Source organism: Crinia signifera, chromosome 1, assembly GCF_055691185.1.
Source record: "Crinia signifera chromosome 1, ASM5569118v1, whole genome shotgun sequence".
In the NCBI taxonomy this organism is placed as follows: domain Eukaryota; kingdom Metazoa; phylum Chordata; class Amphibia; order Anura; family Myobatrachidae; genus Crinia; species Crinia signifera.
In genome coordinates, this window is record NC_139217.1 from 188054890 (window position 1) to 188078551 (window position 23662).

The following is a 23662-nucleotide window of genomic DNA, read 5'->3' on the forward strand; positions in this document are numbered from 1 at the left end:
CTCGGGTAAACCATACAATTTCACCTTCAACATGAGGAAAGCCCTTAGCTCACGCCAGGACATCCCCCTCACTCCCAGCCAACGCACAAGGGGACCACACTCAAAAACAGGTCCACCACCCAAAGCTACCAGCTCAGCTGCCCAATGTACAAATAAGTGACCCACTATCCACACCCTGAGTCTATCATTGCCCACACCTATAGGGAAAGAAATGGTATAAAGAGGAGTTAGAAATTTTGTTTTATTCAAGGACAGGTAAATATGCATTTTAAGGAGGATCTGCCAAAAAGTAAAAATTTGGATTTTGCACAATTTGGTGCGGTAGAACTGCTCCAATACCAATTGGAGCCACTCCTAGACACGAAGGGTAAAGAACGAACAAAGGTAGGTAAAGGGGATGCAATGGAGCAAGGGAAAAAAGGGGGTTAGTCGGCCCGAGGAAAAAACGTCTGGACTTGCTGAGGGACTCTAAATTGGTGCTGAATTAACCAAATTGGATTGAGCCGAATTCAGTCCATCAGGTCAGGTAAAAAAGCGTGAAAACTCCAGACGCTGGCCTAACAACAGAGCGTAGCTAATCCCCGAGTAGGAATAACAAAAAGGGGGGGGGGGGTAACACAGGAGTACAACCAAGCAGCTTGAAACACACAGAGCATCAGGGCAATAGGTTAGGACGAATGTATTTCTTGTAAGTAGCAGAGAGCCAATGACCTAACCTCTTTATGTCTCCTACTGGCCAGCCAGCCCCGGCCACAGATGTTGCTGTGCCTATGCGGAAGGAATGGGTGCCAAAGTCCCCCGGTGCCAACCCCAGTCCACCCAAACACTGACTCATCATCCAGCTAAATTGATACCTGGTCAATGGCGACTCATCATAGTGTAACAGCCACGATCCTGAAACCGTAGCCTGAACCAGGGCATATTGTCTGGCCAACTCTGCTGGGCAGACTGAGACCGGGACCACAGGGCCCATCTGCACCCAAGTCCCCCTGGCTGTCTGATCAGTTTTTGAGCGCCTAATCCTACACCACAGGGCCCCACCGCCTAAGCGTATGTCTGATTCGAGCAGCATTGCCTGCCTGTACTTAGAGGGGGATACTAATTCTAAAACCCTCAGCGCCCCGTGAAAAGCCACTGAAAACGGCAAGCGAAAAAGTAAGGCCTCAAACGCAGACCCAGCATAACAACTAACTTTATCCAAAATAGAAAGTACAGTAGGAGAGAGAAATCAATTGGCCGCCTACAGTCTGGAGAGATGGGAGCAGAGCGTAACCAACCTTTCATAGCCTTACGCACTAAAAAACCCTTGGTGTGATCAGGGAGACCCTTCAGCTGTGCAAAGAAGGCTATTCCTGCAAGGTAGCGTGCTGCCACCGCCCTTGACTTGCCAGCATTGTATAGTCCCCAAAGGAAAGAAAGCAAGAGCTTTTGCCCATGCCTACCTGGCTGCGCGGACCCTCCAGAATAAGCTTCCCACTCCGACCAAGCCTGACGGTATGTCTTAAGCGTAGCAGGCACCACCGATAACTCCGCTAGCCCCTCCAGTCTGGCCGGATCACCTGCCAAACCTAAAGCGGGCACGAAACCAGTTGTCTAAAGCGATCCCATTGAAAACGAGATAATGCGTCCGCAATCTCATTCAGGACTCCCGGGACATGTCTAGCCTTAAACAAGATGTTAAAACACAAGCACTGCAAGGATAGTTGCGCTTAAACCCTCAGGACTAGTGGAGACTTTGCTTTTTGGTTGTTAATACCGTGAACCGCACTGTAATTGTCACACCAGAAAAGCACGCTGCGGTTCGCCAAACGGGCACCCCAGATTTCCATTGCAACCATAATTGGGAAGAGTTCCAATAGCAGCATGTCTCTGTTGAGACCATTGCACAACCACGCTGTAGGCCAAGCCTGCGCGCACCAGCAGCGGTCCAAAAAACAACCAAAACCAGTGGAGCCAGCTGCATCCGTGTATAGCTGCAGTGTAGAGTTGTCCACCACAGGAGCCAGCCAGATGCACATGCCGTTAAAATCGTCCAAAAAGGACAACCAAACGGCAAAGTCTCGCTGAATCTCAGCAGAGAGGCGGACCAAGTGATGCTATCTGTTGACCCCTGCGGTGGCATGCTCCAGCTTACGACAAAAAAGCCTTCCCATTGGTATAACTCTGCAAGCAAAGTTCAGCTGACCTAATAGAGACTGCGCCTGCCACAGGGTAACCTTGTGTGATGCGCCACACAAGGCTAAAGTATCCTTCAGCTTCAACACCTTATCCTGGGGTAAACGGCACAAGCCTTCCTGCGTGTCGATCTGGATCCCCAGAAACGACAGGCATGTGACTGGAACTTCCGTCTTCTCCTCCGCAATTGGTACACCAAATTGCTGAAAGAGAAGCCGAATAGTAGACAAGAGGTGCATACACCGTCCAGACTCGGGGGGGACCCACGCACAAAAAGTCATCCAGGTAATGAGCGATCCCGCTCACACCTGCATGCCTCTCAACACACCAGTGCAAGAAGGAGCTGAACCTCTCGAAATATGCACAGGATACCGAACACCCCATCGGCAGACATCTGTCAATGAAATATTCATCTCCTATGCGGAAGCCCATAAACCTAAATGCACTGGGGTGCAATGGGAGAAGCCTGAAGGCTGACTCCATGTCGATTTTAGCCATAAGGGCCCCCACTCCGAATGACTTGACCATGTCTAGAGCATCGTCGAATGACTGGTAAGTCACTGAACAACACTCACATGGAATGGCGTCTTTCACCGAAAAGCCATCAGGATAGGAGAGGGGTTGAATCAGCCGGAATTTACTGGGATCCTTTTTAGGAACCACCCCGACCGGAAATATAACAAGGTCCGGCAGAGGAGGCTCCAAAAAGGGGCCAGCCATGCGTCCCAATTGGAACTCCTTGTCCACCTTCTCTCTAAGAACTGAGGGAAGAGAACGTGCGGACTGCAAATTTCTAAACGAGCCCCCACAAACCTCACCCTGAATAGGAAGCTCAAAACCAACAGTAAAACCTTTTAACAGAAAATCAGCCACAACTCTGTCAGGGTACTTCCGTAGCCAAGAGCGCATGGCCTCGACCAGTACCGGTGTGGGCGCCCTATCGAGATGCACCTGCGGGGGAGGGTTTAGGGGCCGACTGTGCAGTTCGAGGCCGGGTGATTACCTGAGCAATTTATGCACACATGCTTGTACTTACACCGCTGACCTTGCTGGCAAAATGAATTATTGAAGGCATAACACTTCCCTTTTGCTGAGCCCAGGGTGAATGCTCTACCCCCGGGAGGGAAGCGTCGCGGAGCTGCTGCTTCTGTACTAGCGCGTTGTTGGCCATAATTAGGAGGGGCCACAGGCGGAGTTTTACGCGCCCCTTCTACAACCTCTGAATGCAATCTGGCCACCTCCATCCACACCTCTACATCTTTGCAGCTGAAATCCATTATATGAAGACAGTCATGCTTGCGCCGGAACTGCTCGTCATATGTTCTCCAAGCCACACCACCATATTTCCTGTAAATGTCATGCACCATATGAATATACCTGATACCATTCATATGCTCATCAGGGCGGTCCTCTAGATAGCATGCTGCAAAGACGCAGAAGCCGGCCAGCCAGTTGTCATAAGATCGGAAGGCGTCCGACCCTATGCCACCTTTGGCCTTAGCTGCTTTGTAAGCTTTCTTGGACTCATCAGTTAAGCTGAATAAGTCCACAAAATCACCTTTCTCAATTTTTGCTCTGCAACTTTCCCTGAGACCACGCAGCACCTTAGTATAATCACAATGCACCAGAGCTGGGAGATTCCTCCTCTTCCTCTACCTGCGAGAAATGGATGCCTTTCTCTTGCGCTTACTGCTTACAGCCTGATGGCCAGCTTCCTTTTTCGCATATTTAGCAGCCCTCTTGCGGGCCTTAGCCGTACTACCAACATCCGATCTCCCGGCAGAAGAGGAAGATGAAGAGGAGGAATAACGGCTTTAATGAGAACCCACCGTGGAAGAATCATGTGCAGAATCACCGCCCCCACCAGAGGAAGCCTCACCTTCCGACTCGGGCTGCACCGCCCAAGTATCGTTATCATCGTTGTCTCCCTCATCCTCCTGTTCAGTGTCCTCCGCATCAAAGTCCACATCTTCATCAGCACCTGAGGACACAAAAGAAGGAGACACGGGGGGCCGCCTCTGCCTGCTGCGCCCACTTTTGCGACCACTGGATGGGGTAACTCTCCTCCTACCCTGAGTGGATGCTGGCCTCGACAGGGCCTAGCTCTCTAAAAGCATTCACAAATGCAGAGCACCCCAGGATAAGATTTCTTTGCGGCCCTGCTGACCTGCGCCTACTTGATGCTGCACCTCCAGCCTGCCCAGGTAAACCGTCCACTAAAGGGGCCAAGGCACCGGCTACTGATGACAACGCCACAGAGAGAAAAGCAGGGTCAAAGTCAGGAGTAGGGGCACCAGACCTGCCAACAGCTCTGTGAGCCGCCGAAGCGCCATGGCAACCCCCACGGCCAGAAGGCCATCCCCTGGACCTCACAGTGCCTGACTCACTCGGGGAGGCCTCTGCCTTGCCATGCACCTGAGCCCCCAGCCAGTCCCAGGAAGGCCTGAAGCACGACACCCTGCTGCTATTAGTGCGCCTGCTCACCTGTCCTACGTCTAACAAACCGGGAGCAGCACCAACATCTTGCCCCCCTGAGCTAAACCTGTCCCTTGCGTGCTGCGACAGGCCCCGCCCCCGAGCCGCGGTGCCATTACCTGGCGATCCGCCATTACTGATACCGCGGCCTCCTCCTCCACCTCAGGAGAAGCTCTCCGGCCACCCCTAACCGCAGGGCTTGAAGCCTGAGACGGAGCTTGAGCCCGGCCTCTGCTTCCGCGGCGAGCGCTGCCAGATGACAAGCGCCGGCCGAGTGATGTCATCGCCCCCCGCCTGACCGCCGGTCTCCCAGCGCCGCGAGCCGCAGCCATGGCCCGACTCCTAGAGCCAGCAGCAGCGCGCCCGCCACGGAAGCCAGCGGAGACCCTGGGAGCCACATCCACCCGGTCCGGTGAGTCGGCGGCTGACAGGCCTATGCCGGCATCCTGCGCAAAGCGAGCGGGAGGCTGAGCAGAACGCCTGGGGCGTGGGGAAGGTGACTGCCTAACTCTGGGCATAATTGGGCCAAATGAATTTTAAATACAGGCACTTCACCTCAAAATAGCAAGAGCACAAGAGTTCACTCACCTCAAACTCTAAAGGAAAAAGAGGCAGACTCCTCCTCTTCCTGGCCTAATATTCCCAGCTAGCTAACTATTCCCAACAAACGCAAACCCATTGGCTCCTGACATCACATGCTCCTACAAGTGCACACCCAGCTTACACTGTTTAATTCACTACATGCCTATTCAGCCATTACGTTGTTCATTTCTGCGTAAAGGAGGATTTTATCTTACCAGAAGTGACTATATTTGTCATCATTCTTTTTTATTATCGTTTTTCATCATCCATAACATTGGACTGCTTTTAAAAATAGCTGTCTGGCAGCTATTTGGCTATCTTTGTAACTACACTATGCGTCCTTTTAATTTTAAGAGGTATACTATACCTTAGAGAAAGTGTGCATGATTATCTATATTTATGTTTATTCTTATCTGTGATTGGTGATTATAACATTGGGCCTTATTTTAGTTCACTCTTAGAGGCAAATTCCTTCTTAGCTGGACAAAACCATGTGCACTGCAGGTGGGGCAGATATAACATGTGCAGAGATAATTAGATTTGGGTGGGGATTTTCTTCTATAGTGAGATCTGTATTGCAGTGTAAAAATAAAGCAGCCAGTATTTACCCTGCACAGAAACAAAATATCTAACTCTCTCTGCACATGATACATCTGCCCCCCTACATTGCACATGGAGTGAACTAGAATAAGGACCATTGTGACCAAGCTACACTTTCCTGTGTGGATCGCAGGAGAATATTTTCTACTATTCACATTATAGTCACATTGTAATTGGACTATAAAAATATAATAATAATGTTTTTACTAACAATACTCTAGGTTATCGCGCAACACTATGAAATGCAATAATACATTTAAATCATATACATTTTTTGCAGATTGTGGCCACTGGAATCTGTCGCTCAGATGACCATGTTATGAGCGGGGCAATAAGTGATATGAAATTCCCCGTTATATTAGGCCATGAAGCTGCAGGGATTGTGGAAAGTGTAGGAGGTGGTGTAACTGGACTTAAACCAGGTGAGACTATTACTGTATGTGACATAACTTTTTAACAATATGAATAAAAACACAATGCTCTTGTTTAATGTAGTTACATACAGGGCCGGTGCAACGCACAGCAGCGCCCCAGGCGTGGGGGGATGCGCGCGCCACCCCCCTGCCCGCCCGCTCACCTGCGCATGGGGGGGGGGGGGTGAGTGATGCAGGGGGTGAGTGATGGCTTGGGAGGTCAAGCGGCCACCGCCGAGTGTGGGGGGTGCTTGAAGCGGCTAGCGCTGCCGCCAAATCCGGGGGGGGGGGTATGCGCAGAGTCTGCGGGGGTACTGCGGTCTCCGCCGAGTCCAGGGGGGGAGACGGAGGAATGCGGCCACTGCATCCTGGCGGAGCCGCCACCGCCGGGTCCCGGGGGGGAGGGGGTGATGCGGCCGCCGAGTTCCGGGGGAGGGGGGGCTTTTGAGGCGATGCTTACCTGGAGTAGTAAGTGGGGGGAGCTGCTACAGAATGCCGCCCTCCAGTGGCCGGCGCCCTAGGCAAATGCCTAAGGCTGCCTAGTGGTGGCGCCAGCCCTGGTTACATATAGACCCCACTGATAAAGGATCCTGTGACTTGTTCTGGAACTTAAAGCTGCACCATTCAAAGCCAAGTTGGCCATGTTGAAATCTATAGCTCATGTGCATTCTGGTTCACGTGCAGAGGCAAATTCCTTCTCAAATGGACAAAACCATGTGCACTGCAGGTGGGGCAGATGTAACCTGTGCAGAGAGAATTAGATTTGGGTGGGGTTTTACTTCAAAGTGAGATCTATATTGCAGTGTAAAATAATGCAGCCAGTATTTTCCCTGCACAGAAACAAAATAACTCGCCCAAATCTAATTATCTCTGCACATGTTACATCTGCCCCCCTGCAGTGCACATGGTTTTGTCCATTTGAGAAGGAATTTGCATTTGTGAGTGAACCAGAATAAGGGCCTAAGAGTGTTTATAGACATGCCCAGAAGGCGGTGATGGACACGCCCAGAAGGCGGTGATGGACACGCCCAGAAGGCGGTGATGGACACACCAATCCAATGGTGCACCCCCTAAGACAATGGGCTGCGCACGCTTATGGTTGAGGGACAGTTTATATTAACATTTAATATGCTCTAAGCACATGACTCTTCCATAATCTTACATGATAGCATGGATCATCTGCATACAATCCTTCCTTTCTGAAACTTGAATCCATTCTGATAAAAAAAACATTTCTAGTAATTAATTATTCTTCAATATTCAGTTTCTTGTTCTCTTTCCTGCAGGAGACAAAGTCATCCCACTGTTTGTTCCTCAGTGTGGAAAATGCAGATGTTGCCTAAATCCAGACAGTAATTTATGCTACAAAAATGAGTAAGTAAATTGTGCATCATAATTACACATCAAAAATACATATTAAATAATTAGCATTATATAATTAGCATAAGCCAAGACAATGTAGACATAATAATAATAATAATAATAATAATAATAATAATAATAATAATAATAATAATAATAATAAATATATATTTTGAAGAGAACATTAACCCCTTCAGTGGCGTGCCCGGAAATTTTAAGATGATGATGTATGATTCACATTCTCAGGTTTCTGTCGCAGGCATATTATGCTGTACCAAACCTAAATTGATTAAGGAGATCATTTGTAACATGCATCATTGCACTATGGCCCTGATTCAGAGCCGCTCGCTAAGCAGTGTTCTTTCGCCAGTTAGCGAGCGAGTAAATGCCACCCACCGCCAAGATGAATGATCGCCTCCCTCCCCACCGCCCAAGTCCCCTTGTGGCATGGGAGGAGATGTGTTCCCTAGTACATCCCTTCGCATGTGGGAGAAATTGTCACCATTAAATGATTTCTCCTGCCTTCAGTAATGAAAGTCAGTCTCAACTCAGCTATGCATCCACGCAAAGTCGCATAGCCGAGGACTAGAGAAGCCGCACTGTGTCTGAGCGAGTGCTCAGATGCTGTTCAGCATTAGACTGTGCATGCACATGCGCAGTCTAATCCCAAAATCCTGGGATTGGAAACTCCAATCCTGGGATTGGAATCCTGCCCATTTTGCGGCCAAATCCAATTATTGGATTGACTACCCTATTGGCCATATGTATCAAGCTTCAAAAAGTGATAAAGTGAAGAGTGATAAACAACCAGCCAATCAGCTCCTACCTGTCATTTTTCAAACCCAGCCTGTAACATGGCAGGTAGGATCTGATTGGCTGGCTGTTATCATTCTCCATTTTATCACTTTTTGAAGCTTGATACATCTGGCTCTATATGTGATGATTTTGCAGTCGTACATATACAGATGGAGCCCCTCTCATTATTGTCTGGGAGCTGGCGGCTAATGGGGGCTGGCCCCTGCCTGAATGATGGGCGCTACATCTGTAGTTCCAAAACCATTCATAAGCCACTCAGCACCGAATGATTTCTGTACTGGTCATCAATGTTTGCAGGCACTGAGTAGCCCTGAACTTACTCAGCGGTTGTGATGAAATCAGCCTGATTGAGGCCGGAACTGATGCCACGCACCCTACCCTAAAACGCTTGGGTATGCCTGCATTTTTTTCTAACATGACCATGAATCCGCCAGGTTCCACCCCCAAATGCCGGCTTCCTGTGAATAACCTTGGGAACGACTAGCAAAGAAAGGAGCAGGATTCCTTTGCTGTACTACATCACGCACATGCATTGCAGCCCAGACACATGTGCAGTTTATCTATAATCAGTCACTGTGCGAATTCTGTCTGAATTAGGCCCATATTGTAATATGTTTTTATGATATAAAATACATTGCTACACTTGGTGCAATGCACAGTGTATGAATGTACAGCTGACTGAGAGAAATAGTAGACTTGGTGCAGTGGACAGGATGGATCTTCTTACCAGATGGACCAGGGAGAATTGACAATGCTCGGACTGTCTATTGGTACCTACAGTATAATAAGCTTTTAATAAGAACTGCTTATATTAAGAGTTCTCATGCACCTCTGGTAATAATTACCTGATGCCTATCCCTCATGATCCACTAATTGTGTTGTTCAGTTGCATATTATTTGTCACTTTATTGTGAATTTACATATTATTTGTCACTTTGGCCCTTATTCTGATCGGTGCGGCCCGATCAGAATATGCGGCCGCGACCGTGCAGGCGAATCCCCGCCTTCCATACGGATCGCCATCTGCCGTCCGTACGCGGATATGTGGCGATCCGCATGAAATTGGACGGGGATACGCCTCCTCCATGGTGGGAGCAGCCCCTGCATTCGATGGTCGCCGAACATCGAATGCAGGGCCGCACGCTCCACCAGGTCCCGCAACACAAGACCACACGGACACTTGTCCGTGTGAAATCTTGTATGGGGGCGGGCAGCTGACATCCGGCGATGTCAGATGCCCGCCCCGTACCCACGCGTCACGGCCTCATTACCATGCATACGCCCCGCGTTTGCATGGGAACGCCCATGAAACGCGGGGCGTATGCATAGGGTAATGAGGATAAGTAGCCCCTCACGCCCCTCTACGCCCCCTGTGCGGCGTATAGAGAATCCTTGCGGCGAAATCGCCTGCACATGCGCAGAGTGACCTCTGCACATGCGCAGAAGATAAACATCGGCGGCCCGTACGCAAGCGGGAATATCCGCATCGATCAGAATAAGGGCCTTTATTACTGAATCCACTACTGCCACCGGCTATTGTCAGTAACCGAGGCAGCACAAAGCTTGCCTCTGATGCTGTCATTATAAAGAAGGGTGTAGGTAAAAGGAGTGAATCCCTTGTCTGGCGCTCTATGTGGCCGCGGAGTCGGCGTATATGCGCTGGGCAGGCTCTGCCTAGTGCAGTTTCTAGATTTGTTTCTGGAAGAAAAATCTGAAGATGCTCAAAAGTGGAATTGAAAGTCTCTATATAGGGGATAACTGACCATGCTTTTGAGAAAGACTTCCAACAACAGCAGTGAAAACATTCAGGCAGGAATGCATTTCACTTAAAAGTTAGGATAATTGAGGCCATTAGCCAAGCTTAAGTGAATTGTGGCCAAAGCTTATAAAATCTCAATTCTAGATTCTGTAAGAAATGCATTTAAAAAAAATAAAGGTGAAAATTCAGAGTATTCAGATATTTCTCCTTATATTAAACAGCATTGGGAAATATAATGGAATGTTATTGGACAACACCAGCAGATTTACCTGTAAGGGGAAGGTTATTCACCATTTCATCAGCACCAGCACTTTCACAGAATACACTGTGGTGGATGACATTGCTGTTGCTAAGATACATAAGGATGCACCGCTGGAAGAGGTCTGCTTGATTGGATGTGGATTTTCCACAGGATATGGCTCTGCTGTGAACACTGGTAAAGTAAGTACCAGATTTGCATTATTCCAAGTTTTTAAAAATGCTAACATTTATTTGAGGAAATGTAACAATAGAATCAAACTGAGAGAAATACGCTACTTGGTTCACAGTAGAACTATATCTCCCACTTATATAGTCCCAGCTGTTTTCTCCTGAAACCAATAAGAGTGCCTTGCCTGCACACATAACCTGTTGTATCACATACTCCCATGTCTACTATTAAGCATAATACTTTGTGTCTGAGCAATGATTTGTAATCTTTTTCTTATTGGTATAGTATCATCATTTAAGCGTTGACTATTTGAATTTAAGATGAACATTCTGGGCCAAATGTACTAACCCATAATTTGCGTTCAAATCAGTCAGCATCCACGAGCATCTCTCTGCCCCCACGTTCCTTTCTACGCACCAGGGCCATCTCTTTACAAGGGCTTAATTGGCAGTTTTCCAGGGGCTCCATGATACAATTTGCACAATTGAATTTGACTATGTAGTCAAAATCTCATAGCACATAGTGCAAATTGCACCGTGATATGCAGCTCTTGACCCAAAACCAAAATCCTGTGGCATCGTAATCGAATGTAGAAGCAGATGTTGCAGAACAGTTTATTTCTACTATCTTGGAATGAGGGCCACGCACCCTGGACAATCCAGCAGCGCATCCAATAGTACACCCCACCACTTGAAGGCTGCAGCTGCAGGCAATAAAGCCCACATACAAAACATCTGTCAAGGATAGGACCCATCACAACACTACCCCACCGCACTGCTGAAGTCTGTAAGCGCGGAGGATACAGGGGGAGGGTTGTGCCTTGTGGGCCACATTATGCTTACAATCACACAGGAAGTAAAAGAGATTATAAAGGCAGGTGCCCATCTCACTGTAGTTTGTAGCTGCTACCTTTCATTAGTGTAGTAAGTTTTCTATGAAATATGGAGGTCATGTAAGGTTGGTGTTTTTACACCTGTCATCTCTTATGTTATGCCTTAGGTAATATTATGTAATTATGCCTTTTATGATCACATTTTGTAATGCCTCCTTAATATTTAGTAATGGAAAATAAAAATATCAATTAAAAGTGATTATCTTTTCACCACCACTAGTATCAGCCCTTCCCTTGGTGCATTTGAGTGTGCAAGGAGTTTTTTTGCCCAAAGCAGTACATTAGATCAGTGGTGTTAGGGGTTTACTGACTGCAACCAGGTGTCAGTCACCAATGTATGACAACATAGTGCTGGCCAGGGGCAGAACTCTGGGAGGCAATGGAGTCATCTGCCGCCGGGCTTCTGCTCCCAAGGGGGCACCTCTCCACCAGTTTAAATCAGTCAATTGAAAGCCATCAATATCGCTTCTGTAGCTGAATTCTGAAATATATATGTGTTCTCTCTCTCTATGTGTGTGTAAAACATATATATTTCAGAACAGACACATATTATATAAGGTTGTGTGTATGTTTGTGGGGGGGGAGGGCACCAATATATATCTTGCCTCCGGGCAACTGTGACGAACTTTCGCCACTGGTGCTGGCGCTTGCTCAGGTGCAGTATACAGCTCCTGTCACCGTGTAGAAGCTAGGACTGCAGACAATGCAGCCTCCAGGGGCAGCCGAAGAACCCCAGGAGTGACAGAATTACCACCTCCCTTCAAGCCAAGCCCACAGAGGTGTAGACCCTTTTTAGCAGCCACTGCACCGGGTGAAAATATACAGTTTCCACAAAATATATAGTTATGCAAAATGCACAGGTACAGTACCCTGAATACTGTCCTACCTACAGTGCATCATTTTTTGCATTAACCATGTGCACTGCAAGTTGGGCAGATATAACATGTGCAGAGAGAGTTAGATTTGGGTGAGTTATTTTGTTTCTGTGCAGGGTATATACTGGCTGCTTTATTTCAGTTTGAACAAACACCCAGATTTAACTCTTTCTGCGCATGTCACATTTGCCCCACCTGCAGTGCACATGGTTTTGCCCATTTTGAGAACAATTTTGCGCTGAGTTCTGAATTAGGCACAACATTCAGAACAAGCAGCAATCATCCTCCTGCAGCTGGGCCAATCAGATATGATATGAGACAAGATACAGGAGGAGAGGATAGCTTATACAAACATGTGACCATACAGCATACATAACAGGACCCATTGCATATAATTACTGTTTCCTGTTCCTAACCCAAAATTAACATTATGCATTATTCTCTTATATAGCAAAATAAAGAAAACCTGTCACTGCAGCTCTTTGTTAAATTGTCAGCTCAACAATGTATTTTCTGTTTCAGGTTAAGCCTGGCTCTACATGTGCAGTGTTTGGTTTAGGTGGAGTTGGGTTGTCTGTGGTTATTGGATGCAAAGTAGCCGGTGCTGGCCGAATTATTGGAGTTGATTTAAACAGCGATAAATTTGCAAAAGCCAAAGAGTGCGGAGCCACTGAATGTATTAACCCAAAAGATTACAAACTTCCCATCCATGAAGTCCTGGCACAGATGACTAATGATGGAGTTGATTATGCATTTGAGGTCATTGGAAACACAACAGTGATGGTTAGTAACAGAAAAAAATTATTTGGAAAAATGTTGATAGGTTTTTAACCCTTTGAGTGCCAAGGGAATTTGTCAAAATAGGTGGTGTGCAAATTGCAAAGCAAACATTTTTATTCATCATAATGACCTGTAATGTTTACCTTTTTTTAGGAAATATAATCTTTTTTTTACAAAACATTTTTCATTCGAATTTATATAACAAATGTGAGCGATGCCGGCATTTTTAGCCGATTTTGTGCATTTCTCACAGAGATGTTGGCACTCAAAGTGTAAATGTATGTATGTATATATATATATATATATATATATATATATATATATACAGTAGGAGCAAGTTTCATCTTTGCTCCTTTGGCCATGGCTAGCCATGGCTATTCTATTGTTCTCAGCTGCAATACGTATTGTATTGCAGTTGAGAACAATAGATTAGCCATGGCTAGCCATGGCTAGCCCCGCCCACAGGAGCAAAGATGAAACTTGCTCCTACTGTATATATATATATATATATATATATATATATATATATATATATATATATATAGAGGGGGGATGGATCGGCACTCCGTCAAACAAAGTCACCAGCAACCGGGGTGCACAGCAGAAGGTCAATACAGGGGGGGTATACAGGCGGCACTCTCGCGGATTTCCCAAATCAAGAAACTGACAGACAGGTAAGTTCAGCAGTCGACGTTTCGGACGTCACTCCTTTATCAAGACAAGAACAAAGACAAAGACAAAGACAAGACAAAGTTCTTGTCTTGATAAAGGAGTGACGTCCGAAACGTCGACTGCTGAACTTACCTGTCTGTCAGTTTCTTGATTTGGGAAATCCGCGAGAGTGCCGCCTGTATACCCCCCCTATATATATATATATATATATATATATATATATATATATATATATATATATATATATATATATATATATATATATATATGTATTTGGAGCTCATATGGTTGCTGAGCGACCATTTTGCCAGTGATTTGTTTTTGCTACAGCGATAAATCGCCAGGTGCGCACTCCCGTGTTCAGCCTCCTAATGGTCCTAATGGTCAGCTGTTTCCCTCTGCGGCTCCCCTGGCAGAGTCTCCTTTTCGTCAGCGACCGTCTGTAGTCGTTGATGAAAAGGAGACACTGAGCAATATATTGCACCTTGTGTACACAGCTTTAGATTTGGGAGCTGGGTAAGTTCTAATTGAATTATATATTCCAGTGTAAACATAAATGAACAATAACAAAATAACAGTGTACTAATATACAGGATATGCAATATTCTGTCACCTGCTACTGGACTATTAGGGACTCAACACTCAAAATAGACCGTAAATAAATTAGAATCACATGCTGGTACACGGGAACATAATATTTTTAACATTGATAAACAATATAAATGTGATTATTTTTGTAAATACAGCATCCAGAATATATTCCACAATAACGATTAAAAACAATGAGTCAATAATAAATAAAAGGTAATGCAGAGAACCCAAAAACAATTAATCTTAAGATTCCCCAAAGGGAAAGTTTGGTTAGTAGTCTCAGTTTTACAATTTGATCATGCAATTATCCTTATAGTTATTACGTATGTATTATAGATTGCAGAACTCCTTATTACTAATACCAGGCAGGGCTGGTGCACGCCCTGTCAGCGCCCCTGGCCAAATCCCCCCCCCCACCCACTCCCCTCTGCTCCCGCTCTAACCAGTTTACCGCGCTCCATGAGGGTGGGGAACGGCACTGGCCAGATACTCCCGACACCCCCCTCCTCCCCGCAGTGCTGCAGTGGTGGCGTACAGCCCTCCTCCCACCGGCGGCGCTGGGCAGCTTCACCCAAGTCCTGACATTCCCCCCCTCCTACCTGCAGCTCAGAAATCTTAATTCATCCACAAACCCCGGAGGGGGAGGGGGGATGCGGGTGCAGGCAACGCTTACCTGGCTCCAAGGGGGGCTGCAGGCTACAGTGGCTGCTGCTTCCAGGCTGCAAAGTGCCACCCTCCAGTGGCCGGCACCCTAGGCAAATGCTTAGAGCTGCCTAGTGGTGGCGCCGGCCCTGATACCAGGTAAGCAGTCAAAGACAGGTTCTTTATCCTTAGCAGGACTTATTCACCTCCCGGCTGCTTGTGCCTTCCTACAGTATGTTGCATGTTTGTAACACTATACAAGGTTACAAGGCCTAGATTAAAACTGTCACCAACTAGTAAACACACATCAATGGGACCATACTATCTGAAATTGTAATTTGGGTCACCAACTACTGTAGCTTGGGGTTTCAAGTTTTTACAGGTTCATGTCAGCCTTCTATTACTCTGAAGCCCCTTGCATCAAAACACTGTAATGTTGTATAAATTTCTAACCACCACTTGGGTGAATTGTGATAGGCGTATGAATGTTCTTACACAGATGATTCAAATAGGGTTGTGGATAATAAAGGACAGACTGCATAGGCCAAGTGATTCTTATCACCTGCCAAATTTGATCGTTCTGATATTGATTCTTATTGTCTGTCATTTAGACATCTGCTCTTTCATCTTCTCACTTTGGCTGTGGAAAAACTATAATTGTTGGATTAGCTCCGTCAAACGCTACCATGTCTTTTGATCCGCTGCTGATTCTCACCGGACGCACGATGGTAGGAGCTGTGTTTGGAGGTAATATGAATATTTTATTTCTGTGATAATGTGATTTGCCGCTACCTATATAATAATAGCAAAAAAATTACTTTTATCAGGGACTTATTTCTATGATGATGTTGTCTGAGCAGGATGCAAATACCAAATTAAAGGTCTTGGTCCGTAGGTATGCAGAATTATATTGGCAACGTAATGGGTTGCTTTGTTTTCGAGTTATGTGGCTAAACATCTGCCAGCCATTTACAATGCATCACCATTGTCTCCCTGTACACCTGCTGACTGACCTGGAACAAGTGACTGCTGGGATGGTCTGGAAACTGTGACAATTATTTGCATCTACCCATTAAGCAGGGATATTTTCCAAATTCAATATCTAAGTGAGTAAACAGTGGTAAATGCCTTATTTTCACAGGTTGGAAAAGCAAAGATGATGTGCCGAAACTAGTGGATGATTATCTGAACAAAAAGTTTGAATTTAAGGAGCTCATAACACATCATTTGCCATTTGACCAAATCAATGAAGGATTTGAACTTCTGCGCAAAGGAGAGAGGTAAATCAATTTTTGATTCTAAATCTATATATAGAAACACAGAATTTGATGGCTGACCCTTTTTTTATTCTTCTTTTAGTTCTTTGTAAGGATATTCATATACCATCCCATGCATGTTTAAATTGCTCTACTGTCTTTGCCTCTACCACATTGGACAGGAGGCTATCCCACTTATCCACTACCCCACCTGTGAAGTAATTTTCCCTAAATTTCCCCTAAACCTGTCTCTCTCCAGCTTTGGTGTATGTCCTCAATTTCAAATGCTTCTCTTCCTTTGAAGGATGTTTCCTTTGTGTAGTTTGCTAAAGCCCTTGGTACATTTAAAAGTTTCTATAATATCAGCCCTCTCCATTCTCTGCTCCAAAGTTTACATGGTAACATCTATTAGTCTTTCTGGGGAAGTTTTGTGATATAGGCCATGCAAAGGTTTGGCTGCACTTCTTTGTATGCTGGGTAATGTATTTATATCCTTCTGAAGATATGATCACATGACTTGGACACAGTATTTCAGATGGGGCTGTACCAATGACCTATACCAGTGGTTCCCAAACTGTGTGCCGTGGCACCCAGGGGTGCCTTGGGACATTTGCAGGGGTTCCCTGGATTGGTGGTGCAGGACTATTTCAAATTATTCATGGTCAATTTAAATAGGCAAAACCATTATTTGTGTCTTCCAAAGCTAAATATGTAAATCAATTCCCGTACCACATATCTGACCCTATGGATGACCTATAAACACAAATGACTTAAGTAACTTACGTTTTTATGAATTTCTCAATTAATAACTAGGGGATGCCATGAAAAAATACTGATACTCTTGCCACGAGTCAAAAAAGTTTGGGAACCACTGACCTACACAGTGGCATTATTACTTTTTTTCTGCTGCTGACACCTCTCCCTAAGCAACTACGCATCTACACTACGCATCTACAGTAACTTGCCTTTCTCATTGCTTTATTACATTGCTTCCCTTCCTTTAAATCACTTGTAATAATGAATCTTAAGCCTCGAATGCATTGTAGAAAATCCTCCGCTGCTTAGGGGTGAATTTACTAAGATGGTAGTTCTATTGAAGATGGGATGTTGCCCATAGTAAGCAATCAGATTGTATTTATTACCTTCTAGAACAGGCATGGGGAACCTTCGGCCCTACAGCTGTTGTTGAACTACACATCCCAGCATGCCCTGCTACAGTTTTGCTACTTGGCCATGCTAAAACTGTTGCAGGGCATAATGGGATATGTAGTTCAACAACAGCTGAAGGGCCAAAAGTTCCCCATCCCTGTTCTAGAAGGTGCTAGTAGAAGCTGATTGGTAACAGCGCATCTTCTTTAGTACTTCCGGTACTTTTTACCTAGAACGGCACCCACGATTTTGATCTTAGGCATCGCAAGGTAAAAAATCGCGTCGGTCGCATCGCATTCGGCCAAAAAATCGCATGCGATGCGACCGACGCGATTACCGCGATTTTACATAGGAAATAATGTTAATGGCCCAATTGACCCGATTTTACATAGGGAACAATGTTAAATGGCCCACAGACCCCAAATAGCCACCCTGAAGTGTGAAATGGCCCCCCCAATTGTTAATGCCACCCCACGATCAACGTCAACCCGAAGAGTGGTGAGCGCAGCGAGCCCGCGAGGGGCGGCGGTACGCGTCCTCCGACCTTTTCATACCCCCACTATCCACGTCGGCGTGGAGTTGAGAATAGAAAGTGTGGCGAGCGCAGTGAGCCACCGAGCCCGAAGCATGGCGAAGGGACGTGGATACCTTCACAGGTATCCGCGTCCCCTCGCGGGCTTCACAGGTATCCGCGCCCTCCTTGTGGCTCGCTGCGCTCGGCACACTTTCTATTCTCAACTCCACGCCGACGTGGATAGTGGGGGTATGAAAAGGTCGGAAAACGCGTACCACTGCCCCTCGCGGGCTCGCTGCGCTCACCACGCTTCGGGTTGACGTTGATCGTGGGGTGGCGTTAACAATTGGGGGGCCATTTCACACTTCAGGGTGGCTATTTGGGGTCTGTGGGCCATTTAACATTGTTCCCTATGTAAAATCGGGTCAATTGGGCCATTTAACATTGTTCCCTATGTAAAATCGCTGTAATCGCGTTGGTTGCATCGCATGCGTTTTTTTGGCCGCATGCGATGCGACCGACGCGATTTACATTTTAACATGCATTTCTATGTAAAATCTCGGGCATCGCATCGGTCGCATCGCATGCCATTATAATGGCATGCGATGTACATGCGATGCCCGCGATGGGCGCCGTTCTAGGTAAAGGGTGGCTATTTGGGGTCTGTGGGCCATTTAACATTGTTCCCTATGTAAAATCGGGTCAATTGGGCCATTTAACATTGTTCCCTATGTAAAATCGCTGTAATCGCGTTGGTTGCATCGCATGCGTTTTTTTGGCCGCATGCGATGCGACCGACGCGATTTACATTTTAACATGCATTTCTATGTAAAATCTCGGGCATCGCATCGGTCGCATCGCATGCCATTATAATGGCATGCGATGTACATGCGATGCCCGCGATGGGCGCCGTTCTAGGTAAAGAGTACCGTGCTTCCATCTTAGTCAATTTAACCCTTAGTCTTCAGGTTTTTAAGACCCAGGTCAATGATTAAGCATTTTTCAACATTACACTGTAGTTGCCACATTCATTTCCATTCCTCAAGTTTACATAGTACATCAATCATTTGTTTTACCCCTCCTGGTTTGTCTGCCTTGTTGTATAGTGGTGAGTCATCTGTAAAAGGGCATACTTTCCCTTCAATACCATTTTCAGAGTCACCAACAAATATATTAAAGAGCATTGGGGTACTTCACTGGTAACATTTTCCTCCATAGAATGCACTCTATTTATTACAACTGTCTGATTCCTATTCTGCAACCAGATTTTTACCCATTTAACTGCTATATGTAATCCAATTGCATGCTTTTAAAGGTTTTATTTTAGCAGTCTGCCCTGTGGGACCATGTCAACTACCTTACTGAAGTCTAGAGATACAACATCTACAACCCCTCCTTGATCTATTATTTTTGTTACGGAGTCAAAGAAAATAATCAAGATTTGTTTGTTCTCCCACCAGTAAATCCATTTGGGATACTGTACATTCTTTGATTTAAGATATTCCACAACTCTTTCTTTTAACAGTGTTTCCATTACTTTCCCTACTACTTATACCTAGTTAATCAATAAACAAAGGAGTTGCTGGTAACAGGCAAAAGGTGCTAGGAAGTGAGTGAGCGAACACAAAACATATCGCTGCTTGGAGTCCGACTTAATGTAACCTTAAGTATGTTTTGGCTTTGGCTGATCATTTGTGCAATATTTCCTTATCGAACAGTCTAAAGTAATTTTTTGATAAGAATATTTATTAATGTGCAATATCACTGTGTTTTCTCTCCAGTATCCGCACAGTGTTGACTTTTTGAAGACCCCGGTTCTGAGGATGATCTGAAATTGCTGTTTTACTATTAAAGAAGACATTCATTACTCAATATAATAGTCGATTACTAAATACTAACGCTTAGAGGTCTAAAATGATAAAAAATATAATTTTTCTAGATATAATTAACAATATTCTGAAGCTACTTCTTATAATGAATTTAGTTATTTTTACAGGTTTAGCATTTCCTTTCATCTGCTTACTTATACTTCATTTCTTTATAACTTAGCAGGATGAGGGAATAGGTGTAAAGTAAAACATGCTGTACTTCTGCTGTCATCAGCTTCTGTAAAGCATGTGCAGATTACCAATGGGGCGGATGGAGCCGCAGCACCAGGCCTCCACATAAAAATAGGCCCACCATCATGACGGCATGATAATCACCAGGCAGACACCAGCTGGCCACATGGTTGGCCATAAATCCTAAGTATTCAGACGGCTTTTCTATATAACATATTTATTATCTTTTTTTCTTTTATATATTTAGGGAGGCACTAAGGGATATAGTGTGCCGGTTCTACATGACTACATGGTATCGGACTCACCTCCTCCACTTCTCATAATAGGCCCTTGAACTTTTTCAACTCCTGGCCCATTAAGCCCTTAACCAGGCCCTGGCAGGTACAGTTTGTTAGGTTGATGGTCAAAAGGTCAACTACTATTGGTAGACAGTCAAAAAGTCAACATATCAAAAAAGTCGACATGCATTAGGCCGACCTGGCGGCACAAGCAATGGAAAATGCGACATGGAAAATAGGTCAATGTGGGTTTTTGTTTGTTTGTTGTCTATGTCGACATAGGTCGACATGGATCCCGCATAGGTGTACTACAGTATGTCCCCTTAAATGGTTTGCTGAACTCAGCACACTAGTACATTCTCCCTCTATGCCCACTGGGATGGTAAAGTATGAATAAGTTGGTTTGATAAAATAATAAAGAAAAACTTGTGTCGCCTTTTTCACCATGTCGACCTTTTTCATGTGTCACCCTTTTGACAGTCAACCTAGATACTGTAGACCAGGCATGTCCAAACTGTGGCCCTCCAGCTGTTGTGAAACTACACCTCCCAGCATGCTTTGCCATAGTTTTAGCATTCCCTAATAGCAAAACTGTGGCAAGGCATGATGGGACTTGTAGTTTCACAACAGCTGGAGGGCCATAGTTTGGACAAAATGACCGCATCCCCTGGCCATGTGTACAGTACTACATACATGCATGTATATCCATCACTATATATTACTTCAAAATAAGTAAGCATATGTGAAAGTAAAATATACTGTTGGGTTGGGTGACATGGGTGGATATATTTTATATTTAGAGAAAGCAATATGCTCATAACAAGTATGTGGAAAATATCATTAATTACAGTAAATCCATCATTCAAATGTGTTTCCTTTTTAAATATATTTTTATATATAAAATGTCCAGTGTCAATGAGTCTCTGAAACCCTGCCATCTGCTGGCAGAGAGTGAAACTACATCTATTTCTCACACGTGTACAAACACAGAAATTACCTGTAGCAAACTAGCTTTCGAAGCTTTTGTTTCAAGCGGGCTTACTAATGTATATATACATAAGCGTGTTTGGATGTGTTAAATTTAACCTGTATTTAAGAAATAAGTAATACATATTAGCAATAGCTTAGTAAAGAAATTCCTTTTTCCACCATAGCTAATAATGTGACACAATGATTATCCATCATTTAAACCGATCATCTGTATTTGTCACTAAAAGCAAACTCTTCATAATTAATGGAGGTAATTTGGAATTAGCGGAGGGAGAGCTAATTTGTACGATCTATCAGTAATCGATTTGCTGCCTGAAAAATTATATCCCACCAGGACTTGTACACCTACTGTAATAATGAATCACTTTTGCTCCTACAGTATTCCTTACAGCTTTTTCAGCAAATAAAATCTTCAACTGTTTTATTTTTGTAATTGTAATTAATACTTGTCAGCGAAAGAAAAAATCTATACAGTTAGAATATTATGAAAGGCAGTGCTCGAAGTGGGCCGGTATACAGCCGTATGGCATACCGGCACTTTCTTCGAGCACTGTTTTTTTTTTCAGGAGCTCCCGGCTCCATTATACTATGGCACATCTGGTGACCGGAAGCAGCGTTATACCTCTGCCCCGGCCGGAGTCACTCTCCACCTGCTCCCTGCAGTGACACGGGCTGCCGCTACACAGCCAGCAGAACACACTGATTTCAGACCCCACACTGTGCGTACTGCTGGTGTTGGGCCGGAGCACCAGAGCGGGGCTGCTGGGACTACCGTGAAGGAGGAGACCCAGCGCCGGGGTGAATTTGCAGCAGACCCGGCGCTAGGAAGCAGGAGACCCGGCGGCAGGACCCGGCGCTAGGAAGACCCAGCGCTGTCATGAAGGAGGCAGGAGCAGAGTCGGTGCCAGGGAGTGGGAGACAGTGCATCTGGTAAAGGAGATGTGACTCAGCGCCAGTTACAGTGTGCAGCAGACACCAGATAGCAGAAGACCCAGCACTGTCATTGCTGATGAGTGTGTTTAAACCCCTGCTCTCTCTTCTTTCTCCTCTCCACCTCCACTCTTCCTACCCTCCGCCCGCTCTGCTCACCCTTTGCTCTACTAGTACTACCTACTACCTCTGTTCCCCCTCTCCTCCTGTGCTCTCTCTCCTCCTATTCCCCACTCATCTAAGTGGTGGGCTGGGCCTGAGGGGGCAGGTTGGCATATACCCCCCAGGTTGGTTCCCCGGACCCTGCCTGCTTTCTGAAGGCAGTGGGGTGGCACCTCGAGCCACATTCAGCAGCGTGTGCGTCCTCCCGTTGTCTGCCAGCAGTGCTTTTTGGCCCCAACAGTCCTGGCTCTGTGCATCTTCCTCCTGCCAGCAGCTCCCCTCAACTGGCTCTAAAAACAGACCCCCTGCCTCCATCTTCTGACCCTGCCTACACTTTACCCCAATATGTCCTTCTGGCCTCTCTCCTGGTACCGCTCTCCCACCATAAATTATTCTACAACCAGCATTCCCCCCTTCCTTCTTCCCTCTCCTATACTGCCTCCTCTCCCACCCAGCATCCCTCTTCCTCTGTCCATCTCCCAGTGCACCTTCTTCAAGCATTGCTTTTTTTCTAAGCTGACAGCTGGGCAGAGAGGGGTGTGCTGCCCAGCTGTCTAAAGTGCAGGTCTGCAGCTGCTGAAGCGAAACAGTCTGACAGCCGGGCAGAAGCGGTGGGCTGCCCGGCTGTCTTCAGTCAGAGCCAGTGGCGTAGATTGTGTAAGGCAGCCCCCGCTGCCGCTTGGGGGAGCAAGCGACAGCAGGGTCTGTGTGGGCGCAGGGCTCTCATGGCTGTGGATCAGGGAAGAGAGGTTACCTCGTCTCCCTGTCAGTGCAGCAGCGGCTGGCGTCTAAAGTTAAACTCAGCCCACCCCCCTCCCCTTCCTGCCAGCGTGCAGCAGGAGCGTCCGGACTCCGGTGTCTAAAAATCCATCCCCACCCACAAACCTGTCAGTGCGCAGAGGCGGCCGGCTTCTCCGTGCCAGGCTGGGCTGGGGGAAAGGTGGTCTGTCCCCCAGTCTTTTATACTCTACATAACTCATATAACTATGTGTCCAGGGCTGTGCCTGACATGCTATGGGCAGTGCCGCTTGCAGACCGCAGCTCCCGTCCCTACAAGCAAACAGCGCATGAAGGTGGGAATCCTCCGTATACACTGACAGCCTGGAACTCCGTCCGCACAGGCTGTCAGTCAGATTTATGTTTCTGCTACGAGGCAGGGAACTATTCCCTTGATGTGAGTCCTCCTCCCCCTCCAAATATTTACGTGTTCTGTGTTCAGGGCAGACAGTTTAACTCTTTGAGACCTTTCTTTACTACTG

The 23662-nt window shown here is 46.1% G+C and overlaps 1 protein-coding gene across 1 annotated transcript in view; it reads left to right on the top strand.

Moving 5' to 3' along the window:
• The window catches only part of LOC146065519 (alcohol dehydrogenase 1), a 44309-nt gene extending 22577 nt beyond the window's left edge, over positions 1-21732 (top strand). The window contains exons 3-9 of the mRNA XM_083179050.1: positions 6113-6254; positions 7532-7619; positions 10404-10623; positions 12902-13162; positions 15676-15811; positions 16206-16344; positions 19765-21732. Of these exons, the coding sequence (XP_083035176.1) occupies positions 6113-6254; positions 7532-7619; positions 10404-10623; positions 12902-13162; positions 15676-15811; positions 16206-16344; positions 19765-19789 (1011 nt within the window). The 3' untranslated portion in view covers positions 19790-21732. The remainder of the gene's footprint in view (positions 1-6112; positions 6255-7531; positions 7620-10403; positions 10624-12901; positions 13163-15675; positions 15812-16205; positions 16345-19764) is intronic.
• Positions 21733-23662: the final 1930 nt, after the last annotated feature.